Source organism: Cyprinodon variegatus, unplaced genomic scaffold, assembly GCF_000732505.1.
Source record: "Cyprinodon variegatus isolate N-32 unplaced genomic scaffold, C_variegatus-1.0 Scaffold750, whole genome shotgun sequence".
Taxonomy (NCBI): domain Eukaryota; kingdom Metazoa; phylum Chordata; class Actinopteri; order Cyprinodontiformes; family Cyprinodontidae; genus Cyprinodon; species Cyprinodon variegatus.
Genome location: NW_015151203.1, coordinates 63,419 through 66,020, shown reverse-complemented (window position 1 = coordinate 66,020; position 2,602 = coordinate 63,419). Strand labels below are relative to the sequence as shown.

Here is a 2,602-nt window from a genome sequence, read left to right as displayed (position 1 = left end):
CGACTTTATCTCCTGATTTTATGACTTTATTCTCATAATGTTACTTATTGTCTCTGTGATCAACCAGTCTCCTGGATCGCTGGTTGATCAGAGCATCGCTTTGGACAGAAACGCTGCACACCAGCAACCTCCCTCCACACCACGATCTCTCTTGTTGTGTCTATGCAATCGCAGTAGTTCTAATCTGCACTTGGTGCACGAATTATTGTATTGCCTGCCCGCTCTCACTCGCATAAAAAAAAAACCCCACCTCCCATAGTCTAAACTCCGGGATAATTTATCCGACTTGCAGGCATCAGTGAACGAGTATCGATATCAGGGAGACTCCAGGAACTACCAGGACACTTGGGATGTCTGTTATTGTCTATCTTCAGCCAAGCATATGGCGTAGCGTCGCTTGCATGAAGCAGGGCCCGAGTAGATCTGGTACCTACACAGGTAACGTCAGCTTTAGCACCCCTATAGGCCCCTGGTAGTACTGCGCTGCCGCTACCATTTAATGCATCTCAAAACAGGAAGTTTTACTGCAAAGAAAAATGTAAGAGGGTACATTTGCTGAGTTTTATATTTCAGAGATGAATGAGCTCAGAGGTGAAAAATCCAGAGATTAAGTCCAAAATTCTAATTTCCACAGCATATAACAAAGAAGGAAAACTAGGCCTGGTTTCATCCTTCCTAACCTAGACTGTCCAACTTATTTTATGTCTTAACAGACCGCATTTTCATGGCTGCACTTCAAGGTTTTAATATCTTGCTAATGTTCGTGGTGATAAATTACGGCTGAAGAGGACAAGCAGAGACCAGTTAGCACAGTTTTTAATGGGCTCCCTCCATCTCTGAGGGCAGTGCCTTGGTACTTCTCTAGGCATTCTAGCTCTTTGCTAATGAACTCATTTAAATATCCCTTATTAGTCTCAGTGAGTATCAATCATAACCAAATCGGACCTTAGTTCTTTCTGGAACCGGACATTTTGTGGAAATTCTGACACACTTGGACTCAATAAAAAGCTCCCATTAATGATCAGAGGTCTGATTTCCTGCGTCTGTTCATCAGAAGTTCATTAGAAGGACGGTTTTCTGCCAGATTAAGGATGGCAGCCACACCTCGGCAGAATCCCAGTACGACCCTGTGGGCTGTTTCACCTCCAGCTCAGTGCGGGTCATTCCTTAACTGTGGGAGGTAAAACCCTCTGGATTTTATTGGCTGAATCAATGGAGCCTGTCCAGCGGCTCAGTAGCTGCTCTCATGACCGGTCAAGATGTAGAGGTTGCTCAGAGCTGAGGGGTCGTCAGTCGGCGTACTCTGGAGGATGATGTCTCTGTTCAGGGAAGGAAACAAAACCAGAAAAGATGGATTCATCCAAAGCGGACAGAACAGTGTTGATTCTGTTAAATGGAGTCTCATTCCTACAATCGGGTAAATTAACTATCCATATAAACATGTGTAGGTGTCCAATATTTCTAAATCTAAGCTAAAGCCGGTGTTCCGTCAGACCAGCATACCCATAGTCAATATCCCTTTAGTTTTGTATGAGTAATACACTTTAAACTACCTCAATGGGTGTGTATCCCTTCAATTAAGTACAAAAAACATTTAAAGTCATAAGGAATTTAAATGTCGAATCATTCAGGCTTAAACATGTATATAAATGTACTCTTCATTAGACGATATTGTCCCAAAAGTTGGAAAATTTCTATTTAATAAGAAATCCTGTCTTAAAATCTGTGGGTTTCTTCGTTATCTACCTACCTGGACTGGACTAATAAGGAGGATGGGAAAGTTTTGGACTCAAACAGGTCCAGCCTTCTCCGGCTTTCACTGCCCATACGCTCTGTCACCTAGCAACCGTTAAGGCCTGGTTATCGTCGAGTTCGTCGCAGATATTTTTGATTTATGCCCAATATTGAAGCGTGGTCTGCGCTGTTATTCCACGCCACAACGCCAGAGGGCCAATCAGGAACTAGCTGTGGGTCTAGATACGGCGGTGAGGAAGTGGGGGCGAGTTTGTGCGACAACGGAGGGACATGAGGGCCAAAAAGAGGGTCCCAGCGTTCTCGCGCACCTCGCTCTGCTAGCTGGTCCATCTTCACCAGTCGATTTCCACAATGGCGGTCATACAAACAAAACAAGCCAGTAAGGAACCAAACAGGAAATACGCATAGAGTAGAGCGGATGTAGATTTGACCAATGAGAGGCCTCCTGTCTGCGGTCACCTACAATTTGGGTGAACTGCAGAGTATCTGCGGAAGGGGGAGGGGCATATCTGTGTTCACTGCGACACCAATTCAGACGACCTGGTTTCTGAGCATAAACCAGCCTTTAATAGTTGACACACAAAGCAGAATGGATGCCGAACTTCTCGCTACTGTTCTGGTGCTAATAACATTTCTGAGGAGCTTCAGCAGCAGAACGTCTCAGATATCAGATTTATAGCCCCCATACAGAGATGTTCTAGCCTCGTGAGACCATCCTGATCTCGCGAGCTTTCAAGGTTTCACTCTCAGATCATTCTGGAGATTCTCCGTTAAAGAAAATTTGGAGCCGTTCACCAAACGAACGTCCAATCAGCGTTGGCTTTGAGGCGGGTTGAGGTGTGACGCA

General features: G+C 45.0%; 1 protein-coding gene across 1 annotated transcript in view; it reads right to left on the bottom strand.

Moving 5' to 3' along the window:
• Nucleotides 1-6: 6 nt before the first annotated feature.
• LOC107098131 (mitogen-activated protein kinase kinase kinase kinase 5-like) overlaps nucleotides 7-2,602 on the bottom strand; it is a 13,134-nt gene continuing 10,538 nt past the window's right edge. The window contains exon 14 of the mRNA XM_015395616.1: nucleotides 7-1,319. Coding sequence (XP_015251102.1) covers nucleotides 1,232-1,319 — 88 coding nt within the window. The 3' untranslated portion in view covers nucleotides 7-1,231. The remainder of the gene's footprint in view (nucleotides 1,320-2,602) is intronic.